The sequence below is a fragment of the Zonotrichia leucophrys genome, chromosome 23 (assembly GCF_028769735.1).
Source record: "Zonotrichia leucophrys gambelii isolate GWCS_2022_RI chromosome 23, RI_Zleu_2.0, whole genome shotgun sequence".
Lineage (NCBI taxonomy): Eukaryota > Metazoa > Chordata > Aves > Passeriformes > Passerellidae > Zonotrichia > Zonotrichia leucophrys.
In genome coordinates this window covers 3,390,441-3,408,948 of record NC_088192.1, presented here as the reverse complement: position 1 = coordinate 3,408,948, position 18,508 = coordinate 3,390,441, and the positions used below count along the sequence as shown (strand labels likewise).

The following is an 18,508-nucleotide window of genomic DNA, read 5'->3' as shown; positions in this document are numbered from 1 at the left end:
TTAAGGACGGTTCTGAGTAATTTTTAACATATGCTAGGCAGCAGATTTCTCTGAATGATACCTGACTGAACAGGTAAAGACAGAGGTGTTCCCTTACCATACACAGGTGTCTTCCCTGGCAGGATGACAATGATGAGCTGCAGCCCTGAATAGGTGTTCTTGAGGTGTCGGAACATGGGCTCCACGCTGTCTGCACCCTGGGCATACTTGCAGAAGCAGGGCTGGCCCTGGATGGGCATCCCGGCGTCCTTGGAGATCTTGCGCAGCTGGTCTGTGAAACCCCTGCAGAGGAGGAGATTTTTGGATTTTTGCAGTAGCAAAAGTACACAATAAACAAAGCACAAAGGGACAGAATCATCAAAGGAGGATGATTCCAAATAGCTTTTAAAGTAACATTTTAAAAATGTTTGTTATGTGAAGGCTGTACAGCTGTGAAACACCACAGGCCAGAATGGGCTAAAAAATAGTCCAGACTTTGTTCAAGGTGTCAGAAAGGGCTATATACAGTGATATTACAAGACAAACACCCCACAGCGTACCCAGTACAGTGTTTTGATTGTAAGCAAACCAGCCCAGATTCCCACCCTAACATCTCACATTAAACCCAGCTAAAATGCTCATTGTAATCCTACATTCACGTTACACTTCTTTAAGAGAACAGTCCAAAGCCTGAACCACAACATGCCTTACTTCAGAATTTCTTCTCTGCACTGTCTCTGTGTTGCAAAGCAAGCTATGGCCCACATCTTGATCTCCACCCCAGTGTGGAACTGTTTCCCTCTCATGTCCCACACGCCGTGGCTTGGTGTTGCCACGGTTCGATTCTGGGGAAACAAAAGCAACAGACACTCAAGTGACTAAAAAAAGAAGCAGCCAGTGCTATTTGCAGTTTCAGAACAACAAAGAAGAGTTTATCTTTCAAAGTCTGATCCCTGTGGAGTCAAAGTGTACAGGAATCACTCCTCAAAATGGAAAGCAGAGGAAAAGCCAAAGCCTCACCCGTCCTCCATACTGCAGCATCGGGGCTGGGAGCACACGTCCTGTCACATGGGCCATCTCATCCCTCACTTTGAACTGGAACTCTTGGACAAATGGATCTGCATCATAATTTGCACTTCTCACCTAGGAGAGATTGACATGTTACAGAAGTATCTGATTATAAACCATATAAGAAACCATAGGCTAACAGGAACACTGCAGAAGTGTTCTTAAAACAATTTCATTGAAAAAGGCTCAGACTGGACTGCTCAATACTATCAACCCATCCCCAGTGAAAACAATTACCACCATGAGATCTAATGGATGAGATGGTTTCTGCTCCCTTCATTACTCAAGTGCTCATTTTCAGTTTGTTCATTCAAAGGCATTTTTGAGCATTTCCTCACAGTAAATTAAGTGTAGAGATGATAATGCAAGAGCTTGTACTATGGGCTCATGTTATCATTGCATGCAATTTAAAATAAATCCTATGAAAAAAAGTAGTTAAAATCTGCTTAGTTAAAGGATGAAGAGAATGAAAAGAGTAGGAAGTTTTGCATGGATGTAATCCAGCCCAGTGTCCCATGGAGCTGGGACTGGGGCACTCACCAGTCTGCTGATCTCCTCCTGCCTGTCTGGGGCAGACCTGGCTGTAGCTTTTATCATGGTTGATGTCTGATTGTCTGTCAGCTTCTTGATGCACCTCTGGCCAGCCACGATGTTACACACCTGCAGGGGAAACCAGAAGCATTAATTCACAGCAGAAGCACTCAGATCACACCACACTGTACACACGTGACACTGTGCTGCCACTATAAACCCCAATGTGTTTGAACTGCCTGTTCTTGCTCATATTTCTACATTTCAAAGCACTGTAGGATGCAGACAGTATTTAGTGAAATTAAAGAGTAAACCATGTACTCTGTACATGTAAACCCATAAACACACTTATATTGCAAAGAGCATAGATTCTTAATGTTTTGTAAACTGACAGAACCCACCCAAACCCAACTGATCTATCAGAGTAAGGTTCTTACTTCTAAAGGCAGGTAGGTGTGTTTTTGTTCCTGTCCCACTTGCAGACAAGGAAGGTGAGGGTATTTCAGCTGGAGGTTGTATTTCTCTCTGAAATACTGTGCTACTGTCCTCTCCACAGTCTGGCCATTTTCTAGCTGTAAAGGAAAGCTGAGAAGACAGACATTTCAGTAAAATATTATCTGTCAAATAGCATCACCCCAAAATGAATGAAATGTCAGGTCCTGTTACTCAGTGTGAAACCATCACACATTTCATGCTCTGACAGAAAGGCTCTTACGTTTGATGACTTGCAGGCCGCCTCGTTACGTTACAGACACGGTACTTCCTCCTCATTGTCCCACAGTGAGTCACTTCTACCTTTAGACCTGCATAAAAGCATCAAAAAACCCTGATGCCATAGCTACACAAACATGTACACAGGAAACACAAGGTTTTAAATGATAGAACATAACAGCTTTGGGGTCAGCATCAAATAGCACAAAGAAATTATTATTCGCCGAACATTTTTACTTTCATTATAATTTGAGTTCTGACTAATCCTGGTGATTATCCTCACAAATCATGACGTAAAATATTTAATGTTCAGTGGCTTCTGAATTTCATTTAAAAAGCACTGACTGAACTCGGACAGCAGTTTTCACCATATCCTTGTGTATCTAGTACATCTCTCCAACCTGTCAGTTCCAATGTAATTGAAATTAAAAGGACAAAACCAGGTTTCTACTTTATCATCTTCCCCCCAGCTTTGTGTCCACATTCATCCTGTAATTTTCTTTCATTTCACTGACCAAGTTTAATTTTGCATGTTGAGAATCTCGTCTCAAAGCACCCAGCCTACACAGCAGAACCTCTCCAGACTTATCTCTGCCCACGATAATCATGCCAGTGGCAGCTCCAGGAGGCTCTGGGGGCTGTTGCTGTGACTGTGCACACACTGTGCTGCTCACACAGAGCAGCCTCAACATCTGCTGGGAGCACTGAGCTTATCACAGCATCCACACGCTGCTGTCCCTCCCCAGCTCCACAGGACAGAAAGCAGCTAAAAACAAAGCCTGGGTACTCAAAGGATTCACCTCCAGTAGTAAAGTCTAATTTTAGTGAAGTCTAGTACCACAGGGCTTTGAGAGAGCAACTGGATGGCTCATCCTGTTGAGGTTTGTGTGGATTGTGGACCACTGACTGAACACCACCCAGAATCAGGTCCCCAGGTACCAGCCACCAGATTGTGTTCAGTTTACAGGGGACACAGATACCACAAAGAAGCACTGACTGTGCCTCCTTGCTCCCTGACAACACTAATTGCATCAAGAACATCAGTATTACTCAGAGGACAGCACAGTAAAAATAAACCACCACTGCCCTGACATGGCATTAAGAGCAAACAGAGAAAAGAAACCATGGGGCACTGTGACCACAGACAAGGGCTGATGAACACAGAGATCTCTGGAACCCATTCCCTGCTCTGTCATTACTCTGCTGTGACATTAGCAAGGCAGTGCCCTCCCCCAGTGCTGCTCACACACAGCCAGCTCTAATGCAGGCCTTGTTTTGCTGTACATGGTCACGTCCTGGCTGGAGCTCTCAGACCCTACAGCAGCAAAGATGAGTCTGAGAGCAAAGGGAGAACTTTCAGTATTTTCTGACTATGGCAACAGAGCCTCTGAGGCATCTGAGATCAAGCAGAGGCAGCTTCTCAACCTCCAGTTACCTGCCCTACAGAATTAAGGCAGACAGGCAGATGTAAAAGGGGGCATGTTAGGACTAGAACAAAATAATTCCTGTCTTTTTTCAGTCATGGCTCTTCTGTGAGCACATCCCTTTAGCATTACAGTTCAAATTTACTTTTTAGCTGCCCAGTATTTCAGCACAGTCTAATCTTGCATCAAGTGTTTAAGAGCTGAGCTCCTCCAAGGCTTTTCTCTCTGCAAATTACACTGGAATGAAGGATATGGGAAAATAAAACCCCAAGTAGCATATATGGAGAGAAACCACTCAAACCAGCAGCTTATGCAATTCCTTTGGAATGGAATTTGGCCTTCAGCTGCAAGTGGTACTTATTTTTCCACAAGGCAATCAGTTATTAGAATTCACTCTAACAACACTCTTTCAAAGAATCAATGTTAGCCTTAAAATCAATGTTCACTTTGCCACAGCACTGAAACAACAGGAGCCCACACACAATGCCAGGTGGCCTCAGGGTCCCTGGGTTAGGAGAGGTTGGCACCAGCCACTTACCTCTGCCCAGGCAATGAACAACGTGCTCTCTCTTTCCCTCTAAGCCACTGGGAATGTTTTTCAGCTCCCATTTCTGCAGAGCTGCATTGTTTGTCTCAGGATTAGAGCTACACACATGGATACTGCAATTCTCTTGGCAGTTCCAGGCCATTCTGAGCCATGTTAAACAGGCTTCCAGTTAAAACAATTCCCTTAGAATTAACTTTAGTGTGTTACCTAGAAGAAAACCAACCAATTTCTACTCACCCTTTATCTCTTTGGTGAATTTTACCCGATGAGAATCAGTCAGAGGTCTTGGTTGTTCATCAATATTATGAATGTCAAGGACTTCACACATGAACTGAATTACGGGTTGTGCTTTGTAGAAGGCAGTGGCAGAAACTGCAAAGAGCAAAACATGAAGTGTAAAAAAACCCCAGTCAAGGTACTGTGAAGCAGTTCATACATCAATATTTCTTAGAATTCCACATAAACCTCAGGTACATTTAGAAACAGAACAGTGAGTTCTGCAAGCGTAAAATATCAAAAAGCCAGCAGAAAGTCTACAGTGACACATCTCTCTCCAGTACACTCATCCTGCTACTACCTGGAATTTCAGGGGTTTGAAAGGGTTTTTCCCCCAGAGAACATTTATTTCTAGAAAGCTGCAACACCCCAGAGAGACATTCTCTTTTACCTCTGTATGAAGCTGCAGAGACAGGATTAATATCCCTCTACCACAGACTTTTGAATATTAAAAGCTAACATAATTCAACATGCAATGTAATTTTGTCAGTTACACAATCTGCTCAATTACTGAAACAATATCTGGTGCAGACATGAGCACTATTTTGACTATGCACAAATTGTGTTGGTGTAGGGGGAGTGGAACCCTTGATCTACTCAAATCTCCTCCCCTCCCCACATGTTAATGACACCATCACTTTAAGGGACAATACACTGGTTTTAAGCAGGACAGCTGACTTATTATAAATCATAAATTACCTTCTTGACAAAATACAAGCAAATGAAACAACACCTTTGGCAGGAAGGGCGAGGTGGGACTAGACAGAGCTCAGACACAAACTGTTCCACACATTTAAAACTTTAAATGTCAACAACAGAAAAGAAATACTCAACAAGCATTTATCAGTTTTCCAGATCTCATGTACCAAACCTGCCACACATCTGTGCTCACACAACCCAACATTCTTCAGACATGTGTCACTGGAGCAGCCTACCAGCCTCACATGAGGCATCAACCAACACCTCCAGATGCCTGAGACTGCTCCAGATTTCTGAGTGACCCCAAATCCTCACTCTCCCCACCCTGGCAGTGTGTGGGTTGTCTCCCACAGCAAAACTTCCATGGAGAACCTCATCCAACTAAACAACTGAAAAACCTCCAGTGATGGGATTTGAAGACAATTTCACAGCCTCAAATGAGGAAACAGAACAACAGCTCTGTGAATCAGCACTTACAAAGGGCTTCAAATTTCTCATTCACAGGAAGGACTGAAAAACTTCTACTCCAAGAGTTACTACTACACTTGCTAATGCTGGTAAGAAAAACTTGTGTCACAAAGTAACAGCACAGTGCATTATCAACTGGTGTAAATTCATCCTTTTCTACCTGAACTGCAATTCTCTCAGTACCTTGCATATAGATAACAGCACTGGTTCTTTTTGGGACAGGTTGAGATTTTACATTCATTTTTTTAAAGCACAGCTGCTGTTAGAAAGGCAATTTTACAAGAACAAACTGTGTGACTTCAGTCACACGAGAATCACCCACAATTTACGTAAACCAGAACACATGGACTTGCAAATTTTCAGCAAGACAGCTCAACATCTGCAATATTTTATTATGCTCCAAGCACAACCTGACTTGGAGTGCTCAATGTAAAGCAAGACAATTTACCTTGGGTTTATAAAGCATTTCAAAGACAGTGAGAACTGAATGCAAATCAGAGAAAACCTCAGGCAGCACCTGCATCTCCACCACTGACACTTTTCAATGAGGGTTTAACAACTAAATAGAGTTGAGTGCTCACAGGACGAGGGAGTCTGACACAGGCACCAGTTGATCTCAGATCCATTCATCTGGGACTCAATACAGTGCTGCAGAGCTTATCCTTTTGCATAAGAAAGCCTATTCCAATCAGCCCTATTCAGAGAAGTGTTTGGGGTATGTTTTACAGAGTTTTCTTGGAAGCACTGAGCACCACTCACTGTGTACAGCTGCACAGAGACACAGTGCAGGCAACCTGCTTCTGTCACTGGGGATGCACCAAAACTGAAATTAAGCAGGAAAACAAGCTCTGTGCAATTCTTTCTTATATAGAGATATTGGTTTTTATATGGCAGCTAAATTTCTGCTCAAACATTGACATCATGCAAGGAAAACAGACTAGAATTTCTAGGTAGCCTTTGCCTTACATGTCTGGTCTGAATCTCAGCCCTGAATCCCCACTCACCATCGATGTTGAGCATCATTTTCCACATGGCAGGTCGGACAGACTGATGGAAGCCAAACCAGACCTCCCTGCCCCCTCCCAGGGGGTGGTCATAGCCTTCTGGAGCTGAGAAGAAGGAGCGGCCCACAGGGGTGTACCTGGTGAAACAGGTGGCCACACATTTATGTTCTTGTTTTCCAAACACCAAATTCATGTAACAAAGATTATAACACACAGCATTATTATTGTTTGGCATTTTGTGCACCAGCAATCTGTGCCAAGAAGCAAGTATAAACAAAATACCCTGAATGCTTCTGTTCCTGTTGCAGTGCTTTTAAATTTAGACAAAAACATTTACTACTTTTAGCAATGCACAAACCACTTTCAGTTTTTACAACAAATCAAGAATTAAGTTAACTTACCCCTCCTGATCTTCTGCTTCAAGAAAGTGGAATCTCCACCACAGCAGATTCTGTACAACAGCCTTGTCTATACTGGCCTGACCCTTAAATACCATTTTTTCTAATTCATAGGGAACTTTTGAATACATGATACATTGAGAGAAGCAAAAACTATGGGGGAAACACAGAGCTAGATGAAATGATGTTTCTCTCATAGGTAGAAAGCAGCTGCTCCTGAGCCTGCACACCTCCTGGTTTGTAATGCACAGGCATTGGTACAGAGGGTAACATCTTCAGATCTGGGGAAGCTGAGGAGCACTGGATTCCACAAAACCACAGGGCACTTTTTTGGTTGTCAGCTACACACAGTGAAACCTATCAGAGCTATCAGTGAAACCTATCAGAAATCTGCTCAGAGCAAAGCCACTGTGCTGCCTAAAGCCAACCAACTTCAAAAGTAACTTTCATTAACCAAATCAAGCAAAATTAGCCTTCTCTAAATTTCAGGGTTCTGAGATAAAATAACAAATATGAGACTTTGTTAGGACAGGTCCTGGTCCCAGCCATGTATTTCAGACATGAGAAGCATGCACTGGTGACAGTGTACCAATGGATTAAAGAGACTGCTTTCCACAGGCACTGCTGAGCAGAACCAGGACAGCAGTGCTGCAGCTCACTGGAACCTCTCAGCATTTCTGTGAAGGCCTGTTATAAATGCCTGATGTTTCTTGATCTTTTCCAACACACACATCACCTGCTCTGCCTACAGCAACACTTGTACAGGACTGACTGTAAGCTCCCTGTTCAGCTCACCAGCTGTGCTGCAGAGGGGAATGAACAGTTTCTCTTTTCACCTGTGAAGAAATGGGGATGAAGGTCTCCCAGTGGGGATACTTCAGGTAAAGACAGACTGCAGGAAGACAGTGAACCTACTTCATGGAGGGGAGGTGTCGTAGCACCACATCGACAGCATGAACAGGGTTAGTGCTGATAGGTTTGTCTAGTTCCAGAGGCTCAGGCAAGGTTCTTCCTGTCAAAACTTCATGCAGCAAGTGCCAGCTCACCCGAGAAACAAACTTTATTGACACTTTGAAGGGACGATCTTTTCCACCTTCTCCGGGTAGTGTCACATCCAAATCCACCTGGGCAGGGGAGAAAAGAAAGAAATAAAAAAGCAGCTTTTTAATCTGGAGTCTGGTAGCCTTGAGATTCCACTCCTTCCATAACTGGGCCAGAGACTCAAAAACTCAGATATTGAAGACACAGCACGTTTGATGAAAGTACATTATCAAATGTACTTTTTGTGAAGAGAACTGGGCTCTGACCAAGCAGAAGATGACAGAATAACTTTTTGTTAGCCCAAATCATAAAGTAATACATTCTAGAAAAACTCTGGCTTGTTTTTTCAATTCATCATAAGATCATGTGTTACAGTCTGTAAAATGAAATGTTTTAATAGATTTTGCTGTAGAAAGCAGCTACTAAAGTACACAGGAAGTTCTGGATGCAACTATTACATGAACATTTACACACACTGGAATTTTCAGGAAATATATCAGAAGGACTCAGTTTCAGTACAGATACTGTAAGACACTTCCAGCTTTTCTGACATCAGCAATATTTAGAGTTGGGTTTTGTCCTTTCCTATGAAGCTGCTACTAATATAACATGTTCCCAGTTATCTTACCCCAGTAGTGGCCACAGGAAGTGGATTGGCTGTATAGAGGCTTCTTTTCCCATCATAAACTGGTCTACGGTCCCCAAATATTGTCACTTTAAAATGCTGCACCATAGAGTCCACCACGTCCCTGGAAAAGGGGATATTTGCATTAAAGATGTTTCTGAAGAAGGATCAGACCCAAGCTGGCTCCCACTCCCAGGTGTTTTGCTGAAGTAGTTGCAATAAACAATACTTGAGTGAATTATAAACACCCACTGCTGTTCCAAAAGGTGCTTCAGATACTTTAACTAAATAAACACTACAGAATAAAATCAGAATCAATGTAAATGCTCAAATACTGAGGAATATTGGTACTGAAATAATTTCAGAAACTCCTAGAAATTACCAAGGCCTTGGTATCATCTTTATGATGGAAAACAAGAACACTGTTACCTTGGAAAAAACAGCACAAACCCCATGTGGAAGCTCAGCCAGTTCACTGTGTGTCTGCAGCAATGTTTATCTGCTCCTCCATGAGATTTTGAATTCTGCCTACACTGGTTATAAACATGAGATGCCCTAACAAAACAGGCTTGGCTTTAAGTCCTCAGTAACCTGAGTTTCTACAAAATCATGCAAAAGTCTGATCCAATTTGCACACAATTATAGATTTGCCTCCCTCGCTTTATTATAAATTGATGGCAATAAAGATTAACCTGACACAAGCACTGAAATTACACTTGAAAAACCATGATGAAATTTTCAGCTTCTACAAAAATGCTTCTTGATGCAAGTAGTAGATAAAACTTGTGGAACACAGTGGACTTTTGGAACACCTCCAAGTGTAACAGGCCTTTGGGATGTGAATTCTTTGGGAGGTCTTGGTGTTTCAGTGGCACAGAATGGAAACATTTTCCTTTCAGCACATGCAAAGCAGCCTTCCTGCACAGCAGCAGCTTCCAGGCACCACTTCCTGTCCTGGCCAGGCAATATTAACTCAAAATACTTCAGGAAGATGATAAATATTGACTTCCTCTTCAAGCTGAATGAGCAGCAACACTTTCACCTCCCAGCTGAGATGTGGGAAAAGGAAAGAAAATCTCCCTTTCACAGCTCTTGACGTTATTCAACATTCCCATTGGTATAATATACAATTTACATTTTACAAATGTATCTTCTCACCTGTTCACCCTCCGAGGACACTTATCTGGTTTGATGTCCACCTCATAGAGGTAGACATCAATCTTTGGGATTTCAACTTGGAAGCAGTTGGCCAGCAGTTTAATGGGCTTGCCCATGGTGCCATAGCCGGGACGTCTGGGCACCATGAGCAGGGGCTGTGCCCCCACGGGTCCTGCAAAGGAAAAATCCCACAGATTAGAGAAAAGCACAACAAAAAATCCCTTAAACTAACTCCCAGGAGAACCAGGTGGGCACCAGAGGCAGCACACTCGAGGAAAGGAAATCAGCTGTCTCCAACAGCATGGAATTCCAAATAAATACTTTCCCATTATTAATCCTTAATCCTCCTCCTACACCTAGACTGTTCTCTTACTCATGAGCTTCAGTGATCAGCATGAATAAAATCAGGAGGTATTGTTTAGATTTCCTAAAAAAACCCAACCAAAAATCCAAAACAAAAAGGAAAAAAAAATCAAACTCAAAAACTCTTAAACAAAAACAGCCCCAAAAATAACACAGAAAGTTTTACAAGTCTTTTCTGAACACCCTGGTAATAACCAAGTGGCTGCAGAGTACAAAAATACAGAAGTAGCTCTGGACTGATGCACAGGATTTGAGATAAACTCTTCATTTCAGTGCCAGTATCAGCTTAGTCTTGGAAGACAGATTATTCTTGAACTTTGCTGGCTGAAAATGGATGAAGAGTAAGACCATTACCTCCCATCTAACTGCCCCCATAAAGCCAATTTGCCAAAAGAGTAAAGACTCAGATTAAGACACGATTGTAAAACTCTTGATTACTTGTAGGCTAGAGAAGAATACCCAGAACTGCTCAGAGAAACATCTAAATCTGCAATGAGATGGGTATTTTGAAAATAGCTGAAATAAAAAGTAGCTAAAATACCAGATTTGTTCCATTCTCATCTATTTAATTTGCTTTGCATCATTTAGGTGAGAACCCTCCACTCAAGATTTGCATTACTCATGCCTTACAAACCAAACAGGGTAGTAAACATAGCCCATTTCCCAGAATTTCTGCTGCTATTTCCACTTCAAAGCACCTCTTTCCAGTTAAGAAACAACAACAAACCCAAAGTGCTTGGTTGCCTGAGTTTTAAGAAGTTACTCGTGGTACAAATGTCCTGATTTCCAGAGCATTTGAGCGAGGTAGTGCAAAGTTCTCCCCTCTCCTCCCACTCGGTGACGCAGGCAGCGATTCCAGCCCACTCATTTTCATAGCAGAGTTAAAATGTCAAGTGCTGGGAAAAATGTTTTTTATTTGCCTTTTGATTAATCTCCATAATTTCTGTAAAAACCCCCTGTATTATCTTGAAGGAAATAGTCACGTCTTGAGAACAGGTGAACATCAAAGCCAAGTTCCTCTGTAACATTTGTCTGGCTCTACCCAGAAAACTACTGAAAAATTCTGAGTGGGGCTGGCTTGGAGCCACAAGATAAAACAAAACAGAAAGCAAGAAGCATCATTTAAAACCCGCTCACAGACTCTGCTTATGCAAAACTTGTTCCAAGCATCTGCTCTCTTCAACTTTTCCTTCATTTTAATACTCTCACGTGAGTAAAAGCAGCCCTAGAATTTACTCCAGCTACATTTGCAGAATAAAAGCATAAGCAAAAAAGTTACTACTAAACATTTGAGTGGCATAAACAAGTCAACAGTTTGTTTTAATATTCTGAAGACATACACACCACAGTTTATATTTAGTTCCTATCTGGAGGAGAGAGTAACAAAACTGCTGAAATAAAGACAACATTAAAAAGGTTCTTTCAGTCTGGTCAGCCTTGTGTGTCTCAGTCAGCTTGGAAGAAGTTAGAAACTTAGATTTTGGCAAATAGGAGTTAAATGACCAATAAATGAATCAGAAGTGCAGGTCTACACATTGTTCAGGTGCAATTTAAAAAAATTCAGCCATTTTGCTATTATTGTGTGAATCATGTTCGCTTGGACAAATGAACTTAAAAACATGAGTATGCCAGCACTGCCCAAATACAGGGGCACCTGCTGAGAAGACCCTGCTTTGAAGAGACCCTGCCTTGCCAGATTCTGTTGTGAAAGCCTTGTGTCAGTGGCCTCAGAGCTGTGACTCAAAGCCCAATAAAACACAAATAAGCAGAGCGACGCTCTGGGGATGGCTCTGCCGCCGATCTATCGGTGACTCACCCAACCTCATGCCTAAGTCCTGTGTCAAACCCATGGAAATAAACACACAAACCAAAAATATTCAAAGTGCTATTATTCTACTGAGTACAGGATGCCCGAGTGGCAGAGCCTTTCCTTCAAGTCCTTTAACCTTTGCAAAAACAAAGTGGGTCAAGGCTGAAAAACCTTTCTCAAAGCAGCAGCACTGTGAGGCCTCCTCCACAGGGGAGGGAGCAGCTCCTCAGTGATTCCAGAGAGTTCTGCATTGCTCAGATGCCCACAAATTTGAGAGGAGAAATTTCTTTGTGTTAAAGAAACCAATATTCAGCCATTGCAGCACGAGGTACATACATACCATAGAATCATGGAATGGTTTGGGTTGGAGGCACCTTAAAGATCATCTCATTCCCATGCCCTGCCATGGGCAGGGACACCTTCCACTATCCCAGATTGCTCCACACCCTGTCCAGCCTGACCTTGGACACTTCCAGGGATGGGGCAGCCACAGCTGCTCTGGGCACCCTGTGCCAGGGCCTCTCCACCCTCACAGGGAAGAATTTTTCCCCAATATCCCATCTAAGCCTGCCCTCTGGCAGTGGGAAGCCACCCCCACATCACTCCAGGCCTTGTAAATTGTCTCCCTTCTCCATTTTTCTTGTAGACTCCCTTCACATATATGCCCAGGATGTTCCTAAAATTCCAAGTAAAACCCCCACACCAAGTCTGTTCAGTGTGCTGGAGCAGAGCTCAATTCATAAAACCAGCTCAGCAAAGCTCCCAGCACTAAAACTCAACTGATTTCTAACAGAAAACAATGAACACACAAACAGGAACTAAAAGTGGTGTCTCAGACAGATTCTTGGAAGGCTTTTGTGCAGCAAGGCAGCACGTCTCAGGATCATGGAATGGGTTGGAAGGGATCACAAAGCCCCCCAGCTGCACTGTGCAAGTCCCTCTAACACCTCCAACAAGCTCTGAGTGAGAATCTTTTCTTCCATGCAAGTACTGATGTTCCAATGGAGCTGTAAGCCTGCCCTCTGGAGTGGGAAGCCATCCCCCCCGGCACTTCAGGCCTTGTAAATTGTCTCCCTTCTCCATTTTTCTTGTAGGCTCCCTTCACATATATGCCCAGGATGTTCTTAAAATTCCAAGTAAACCCCCACACCAAGTCTGTTCAGTGTGCTGGAGCAGAGCTCAATTCATAAAACCAGCTCAGCAAAGCTCCCAGCACTAAAACTCAACTGATTTCTAACAGAAAACAATGAACACACAAACAGGAACTAAAAGTGGTGTCTCAGACAGATTCTTGGAAAGCTTTTGTGCAGCAAGGCAGCACGTCTCAGGATCATGGAATGGGTTGGAAGGGATCACGGAATGGTTTGGAAAGGATCACAAAGCCCCCCAGCTGCACTGTGCAAGTCCCTCTAACGGCTCCAAGGAGCTCTGAGTGAGAATCTTTTCTTGCATGCAAGTACTGATGTTCCAATGGAGCTGTAAGCCTGCCCTTTGGAGTGGGAAGCCATCACTCCAGGCCTTGTAAATTGTCTCCCTTCTCCATTTTTCTTGTAGGCTCCCTTCACATATATGCCCAGGATGTTCCTAAAATTCCAAGTAAAACCCCCACACCAAGTCTGTTCAGCAGAGCTCAATTCATAAAACCAGCTCAGCAAAGCTCCCAGCACTAAAACTCAACTGATTTCTAACAGAAAACAACGAACACACAAACAGGAACTAAAAGTGGTGTCTCAGACAGATTCTTGGAAGGCTTCTGTGCAGCAAGGCAGCACGTCTCAGGATCATGGAATGGTTTGGAAAGGATCACAAAGCCCCCCAGCTGCACTGTGCAAGTCCCTCTAACGGCTCCAAGGAGCTCTGAGTGAGAATCTTTTTTTCCATGCAAGTACTGATGTTCCAATGGAGCTCAGACACAGGCAGAAGGGACGGCGATTCCTCGCAGCCCAGGCAGCACACGGACAGGCCTGGCCTGCATCCAAAGCCTGCCTGCACCTACCTAGCAACCAGAGAAGCCCTGTCGGAATAAAGCCTGAGCACAACGAGCAGGAGCTCAGAAACCTGCAAATGCTTCCAACACACCATTGTACAAAAAGCTGCAGCTTCTGGCACAAGCAGCGTTTTTACAGAATGAAGAAAAAACCCTGATCTCCAGCAGGATGCTAATAGGAAATGCAGATTTCCTTACAGAAAGGGCCATCCCCACCAAGCTTCTAGAAAAAAATGATCCTCTTTCACACTGTGGCTTCAGCATATAAAGCCAAACTCTAATAAAAGAGATAATTTAGTAGTTTTATTTTTGTTTATACAGATCTAAATCTAACCGGATGGGTGCTGGAACAGCCCAAAACACAACAGCAAGGCCTGAGCAGGTAAATACAACTCAGTTTGGCTCAGGAACATGAGGCAGATTTGTGGAACCGATCCCAACCTCAGGCTGGAGCTGCACTGGAGAGAGCTACAGCTCTCACAAGGAGGGGGAAAAATAAAAGACTCCCTCTCACAGGGCCCCTGGCCTCTACTCAGAGGCACAGCCTGTGGAGTTCTAAGAAAAATTTATCACTAACAAAAAATAACCTAATTCTGGATTAAAAAAAATACATAGAGAAGATTTGATTCAAACGTTGGTTTCAATGATCGAGCGCCGTCTGCCAGAAATCATGAATTGCCTCATTTCTGTCACTCGGCCTTGCTGGGTGGCATTACATTATTTATGAGTAATGCAATCCATGTTTTCTAAACATTCCTCCTTGCAATTTAGGGTTTGGTTTTTTTCAAGGTTTCGGATCCTAAGTCATGTTCAAACTCATCAAAAGCCAACGTTTTGATGCTGTGCTCTGTGACTGCCAACTGCACAAGCAAATACTGGTGTGGTAACTCATTCTGCCCTAATGGACTCACAGAAAACACACTGGAGTGTTTGGGGAGAATTTAAAAGACAATCAATGCTTCTGAACCATTAAAAAAATGTAAATACAAAAGGCTGTAAGCCCAAAAATGCACATAGTGAAGTTAATACCCAATTGCTCTGGGAGAAGAGAATATGCCAGCCCACAAAACTCTGCAAGAGTTTTCCCTGGAAGGTATTTCCACAGACCAAAATCTGGAGGTAAAAATTAGCTCAAGAAATACTCTTTGACACCTTCACCCCTGAGGAAGCAAAGCTCTGAGGATGAAACAATTTGTAACGTTCATACTGTGAGTCAAACAACTTCCAGAGCAACTCCAGAGGAAATCTGCCACTGTATCTTACAGTAGAATAACTTTTGAAGGCAACTATGAATCACCCCCTTCCCTGCTCTACCACACCCACAAAAACGGGACTTTTAATGGGCCTCCCAAAGCTCTGCTCTGAATCAGAGAGAAAAGCCACTTCTCAGGATTTTCTGTGCCCAAAGTTTGTATGGAAAATAAGCAGAACATTAAGGATGCCTGCAGTGCCTCATTAAAAATTGAAATTAAAAAACCCAATCGAACACAAGTTAACACTTTTAACACAAAAAGCTGTGAGCTTTGAAAGGACAACGTAGGACATGGAAATGAAGACAATGGCACTGACACAACTTGGTTACACCACGAACATCCCCTGTTGGTTGAACCTCCCTGCCTTTTGGAATTTTCCTGAGCATTCTCCTGGTGGAAGTGCAATGCCTGACCTGTGCTGAGAGCAGCTTTTCCTTCACTTCACCTTCTCATAAAATGAGGAACATTTTATTGCTGTTCCTCAGTTTGGTTTCACCACAACCCATACCATCTTCACATGCTGCTCCTGCTTTCAGTGATGTTCAAACTCCATGGACCAGGAGAGCCACAACACTCCCCAGATTCCTCAGCCTAAGCCTCTCACACAACCAGGACATCACCCACAGCACTGCTTCACCCCAGATATCCTGGCACACATTTACTCCAGGTATACTCACACCCCAATCTTTGTTCCCCTCCCCGCTTGTTTTATCCCATGTTTTCCCTTCAGGCACAGAAAACAAAGCACATCTCAGTGTCTTTCTCTCTTTCACGACAGAGCTTTAATCCTCATTTGCTCCACCAAGGATGGTTTGTGTCCTCCTGCTCCAACACCCCAAAACTTGGAACATAAACACTGCACAGAACACTTCCCTAGGCACAGGAAGAACCATCCCTTGTTCTGGACACTGCCTGAGCCCACAAGGAACACTCTGCAGCAGCTTTGCTAAAATCCAACACATTGCAGCCTAACAACAGGAAAATTCACCCCAAAGGAAAACTAAACCATTTACAGATTCCTCTTGCAAATCTGTTTATCAGGAGACAACTCCAATTGCACCACGCTATAATTCAAATTTATTTAACACCATGTAAGAGAGCATCATATGAATTCCACCAGGTTGTTAAAATCCTGCACCTTAAAACGTTCTTAAAACCCATCACAACCCCAAGCCAGGCAACAGCTGAGGCAGGGAGTTTTTCCAGCCAAATGCATCACTGTCCTTAAATCTCCAAGTATGTTAGAAAAGGATCTCCATATGGAGATGGGAAGGCACGTTTTCTGTTGACACCTTCAGTCTCACTCACGTATTTTCACCACCTGTGGTACCTATTCAAGTGACAGACATGGAACTCCAGGTGGCTTTGGACATTCCCTTTTCCATCGAGGTACAGCCAGGGAATTGTTGTTTAAACACTGCCCAAACCCTGAATCCTCCTCCATTCTTCTGCCAGATTTGGAATAAGTTATCCTGAAAAACTGAATCAGAACTTCCTTCTCTAACCCCCAAAATCCATTTAAACCACAAAGTTGATAAATACTGAGCACGTGCTTTCCTAGCAAAAGGATCAAACGGCCAAAATGTGAAGATTTTCATAGAATCATAGAATTATTTGGGTTGAAAACACCTTAAAGCCCATCCCATGGGCAGGGACACTTTCCCTATCCCAGGTTGCTCCAAGCTCTGTCCACCCTTGTCCTGCGCACTGCCAGGGATGGGGCACCACAGTTTCTCCAGGCAATAACCCCTTGTGATGATTATTGTGAAGCAGCACACCCAAAGGCACAGGAATTAGCCCCAAAACTCAGGTGCTGACACACAGGAGCCAAACACCCGGTGTGAGCCCGGCAGGAGCTGCTCGAGGGAGCGCTGCCCGGTCCCGCCGCGCTCTGCGGCTCCGTCCCTCGGGCACCGGCACGGCGCGGGTTACGCAAGCCGGGCACCCCGGTTATGAAATACCGACAATTCCTCCTCCACCTCCGGCACGGCGAGCAGGGCACGGAGCGGCTCGGCCCCGGCTCTGCCCGGTACCGGGGCCCTGCCCGCGGGGCTCGGCTCCTCCCGTCCGATCCCGCTCGGGATGGGCTCGGCCCGGCCGCTGCCCCGCGGCACCGGGGCGGGCACCGGGACTAGAGAGGGAAGGCGCGGCGGGCCCGCTCCCCGAGCCCGCCAGGCCCCGCCGGGCCCGCGCTCACCTGCGCTGCCGATTTCCATTCATGGAGCTGGGGCGCAGCCGCTCGGGGCTGCGGCGGCCGGCGCGGGGCTGCGCTAGGCGGCGGTTCCTCCGCCGCGCTCCCGGCTGGGCCGCTCCCGGTGCCGCTCCCGGTGCCGCTCCCCGCGGCGCTCCCGGCCCCTCACGCGGCGGCGGAGGCGGAAGTGGCGTGGCCGCCCCGCAGCCCCGGCTCGCGCGGCCGCTCCCGCCCCGCCGCGCGCGCGCCCCGCACGCCGGAAATCCCGCCCGCGCTTCCCCTACCCCCGCGCGCGCCCCGGCCTTTCCGGGGTAAGGGGAAGCGGCGCCGGAAGCGGGCGGGGCGCGAGCCGGCGCGGTTGCCACGGCAACAGCGCGGGGTTGGGGGGAGAGGCGGGAAAGGCGGCGGGAGCCTGAGGGGCCCTCAGGGCCCGGGCAGCGCGGGGGGAGCCCCGCAGGCACCGACCGCTGCCCCGGAGCGGGAGTGGCGTGCCGGGACACCGCTAAAGCACACATGAGCCCAGCGGGAGCACCGCGGGGTTGTTCCCCGCCCCGCGGTGTTGTGGTGTTTCAGTAAAACGCGTTATGTCTGCGGCGTTTTTTCCCCCCCGCAGCAGCTGCCTGTGCGGCGGCTTCGAGGGCTTCCAGCCCGCTCCCCAGGGAACTCCGCTGATGTCTCCTTGATCCTCACTAAAGCCGCCCGAAGGAGCCCCGCGCCCTGGCCCCGGGGATGTCCGGGTGTTCCCTGTGCGGGACAAGGACACGGGTGGGAGCGGCCGGCACGGCCCGCACGCTGTGCCCGCTCCGGGCTGCGGGACCCGGGACACGCGGAACGAGCCCGGCTGCGGGAGCCAGAGGGTGCTCGGGCCCTGAACGGCTCCCCGGGAACGGGCACGGCCCCGACCCTGCCACAGCTCCAGGACAGAGCTCTCCGCACAGGGTGGGGTTGTTGGGGTGTCTGTGCAGCGCCAGGCAT

The 18,508-nt window shown here is 45.7% G+C and overlaps 1 protein-coding gene across 1 annotated transcript in view; it reads right to left on the bottom strand.

Moving 5' to 3' along the window:
* Positions 1-17,719, bottom strand: part of AGO3 (argonaute RISC catalytic component 3) — a 34,572-nt gene extending 16,853 nt beyond the window's left edge. The window contains exons 1-12 of the mRNA XM_064731426.1: positions 17,540-17,719; positions 9,930-10,101; positions 8,775-8,895; positions 8,021-8,229; positions 6,708-6,844; positions 4,498-4,632; positions 2,294-2,381; positions 2,016-2,163; positions 1,588-1,707; positions 1,000-1,122; positions 691-824; positions 98-282 (exon numbers count right to left, since the gene is read on the bottom strand). Coding sequence (XP_064587496.1) covers positions 98-282; positions 691-824; positions 1,000-1,122; positions 1,588-1,707; positions 2,016-2,163; positions 2,294-2,381; positions 4,498-4,632; positions 6,708-6,844; positions 8,021-8,229; positions 8,775-8,895; positions 9,930-10,101; positions 17,540-17,558 — 1,591 coding nt within the window. The 5' untranslated portion in view covers positions 17,559-17,719. The remainder of the gene's footprint in view (positions 1-97; positions 283-690; positions 825-999; positions 1,123-1,587; positions 1,708-2,015; positions 2,164-2,293; positions 2,382-4,497; positions 4,633-6,707; positions 6,845-8,020; positions 8,230-8,774; positions 8,896-9,929; positions 10,102-17,539) is intronic.
* Positions 17,720-18,508: the final 789 nt, after the last annotated feature.